Below are 1,987 nucleotides of genomic sequence, written 5' to 3'. Positions count from 1 at the left end.
AACCAAGGCTTGGAATTCTTATGTATATGCCAAACTTAACTTTGCAGCGATGGAAGTTGCATTGCACCAGGTAAATGAATCTTAATGAATCCTACCCAGTGTTGAATGACTGTATACAATAATGATCTGTATTCATCCTAGGTTTGTAACCAAGTTACTGGAGGATCTCATTTTCTTTGTTGCTGATGTGCCTAATAATGGGCAAGAAGTTTTGGATGTGATCGTTACCAAGCCAAACCGAGAACGACAAAAATTAATGAGGGAACAAAATATATTGGCTCAGGTATGTCCTACTGTGTTAATAACTTGAATGTATTTACAAACAGATTGTAGGAGAGAGTGATTTGAGACCAAATTATTTTGGGGTAACTTGGCTTATGCCATGTTGTGTCTGTGTCTGGTTGGATGGGATAGATATACTACTCAGTCAAGGCTCTGGTCCCTGAATCAGAGTGGAGCATGAGGGGCTGTGTCTGATGGCTGTTAGTTTCATGTGATTCTGATGACTTTTAAGGCAACATATTGTTCACAAAATTTGAAACAAGCATGCAACACAGTCTCAATCCTGCAAATGGTCCCCATAAAGGAAAATTCTAATGCCCTTATGGAGCTCTTTGTTTGTATGAGGGCAAACTTGCAAGTAAATAAAAATTAATCTTCTCTATAAGTAGTCTATTGAAATAAATAGAAGAAAAAAAAAGGGGGAAAAGGATGGAATTAGACAGCAGCCAATATTGTCCTCCTGTTTTGTCCTTGGCACTTAACTAAAAATATTTTAAAATGGAGAGAGCAGTAGAGAGAAAGCAGTGTCAGTCACGTTGGTGGGAAATGTAGAGGTAAATGGAAATGTGTAAGGCTGTAATGTCTCAGATTGTGCCCCCACTTGTATTTAGTCAGGGCTGTTGTGTTGATTCTGTCAGAGGACATTGCCATTGACTCTTGTAAGTTAAGCAAAACTTTGGGTTTGTTTTTCATTCTCAATGATTCTGATCCTGTACAGATATTTGGCATCCTCAAAGCTCCTTTCAAGGACAAGGGCGAAGGGTCAATGCTGAGACTTGAAGACCTAGGTGACCAGAGATATGCTCCTTACAAATACATGTTAAGATTATGTTACAGAGTTCTCAGACATTCCCAGCAGGACTACAGGAAGAACCAGGTCAGTGGTATCGAGGATAATTTTCCTCTTGATGTCTATAATTGTATCTCTTGGGTTTGACATTGCTCTGTGCATTTACAAGTGGGATTCTGTCGTAATGGTGAAGGGACTGGGTTTTTGTGGAGGTTAGTAGTAAAACAGTCATTGTCATGCTGAGGATCAGTGTTTTAGTTTTGTAGTCATCTGTGTATGAATTGAATGATCAGCAATGAATATTAGAAGTTCACCCTGTACTTCTGCAGACTGAGACTGGGGTCCACTGCCTCATTCATGAGCTTTCTGTTATTGAAAATATGTTCCTGGAGTCTGCATTATAAAGTGGGAAGTCTGCAAAACTGTCTGTTTCTATTGCTTAAATATTTGTGGAGGGATGGCAGTGAATCAGACCAGAGGTTATTATATCAGGCAGCCTGATTTCCCACTGCTGGAGACTCCGTGTGTGCAAGAAGTATTTCAGAACATGGACTAAAGGGACTAGAGATAAAAGCTTGAACTGCTATGTGTGGCTTCTTTCATTTCTTTCTAATGCTTTACAGAAATATTTCTGTCTTAAAGGGAGAGAGAGGGAGGAGGCAAGACTCAGGAAAAAAAGCTTCTCAAACATGATAAAAACCTTTCTGGTTTTCTCCTTTTAAAAAGAATTGGTTGTAATTTCTTGAATTTTATGTATATTTTCATGATTTCCTTTGGTTTATGAAAGAATAAGAAGAGTTTGTCATCCATAATATTGTTTCTTGGGGCACATATTAGTATTCAGGTGTTCTTTTGTTCAGGCCAGTTCAGAGAGGAAAGCTTTGAGGGTTATTTTGGTTTCTACTTGAGCTGGGT

At 38.7% G+C, this 1,987-nt stretch overlaps 1 protein-coding gene across 1 annotated transcript in view; it reads left to right on the top strand.

The window, feature by feature from the left end:
* Positions 1-1,987, top strand: part of LOC103805612 (inositol 1,4,5-trisphosphate receptor type 2) — a gene marked incomplete at its 3' end in the record, with an annotated part of 88,032 nt that overhangs the window by 28,958 nt on the left and 57,087 nt on the right. The window contains exons 9-10 of the mRNA XM_009078268.1: positions 142-283; positions 1,001-1,159. Coding sequence (XP_009076516.1) covers positions 142-283; positions 1,001-1,159 — 301 coding nt within the window. The remainder of the gene's footprint in view (positions 1-141; positions 284-1,000; positions 1,160-1,987) is intronic.

The sequence above is a fragment of the Acanthisitta chloris genome, unplaced genomic scaffold, assembly GCF_000695815.1.
Source record: "Acanthisitta chloris isolate BGI_N310 unplaced genomic scaffold, ASM69581v1 scaffold2747, whole genome shotgun sequence".
Taxonomy (NCBI): Eukaryota; Metazoa; Chordata; class Aves; order Passeriformes; family Acanthisittidae; genus Acanthisitta; species Acanthisitta chloris.
This window is presented reverse-complemented; position numbering and strand designations above follow the sequence as displayed.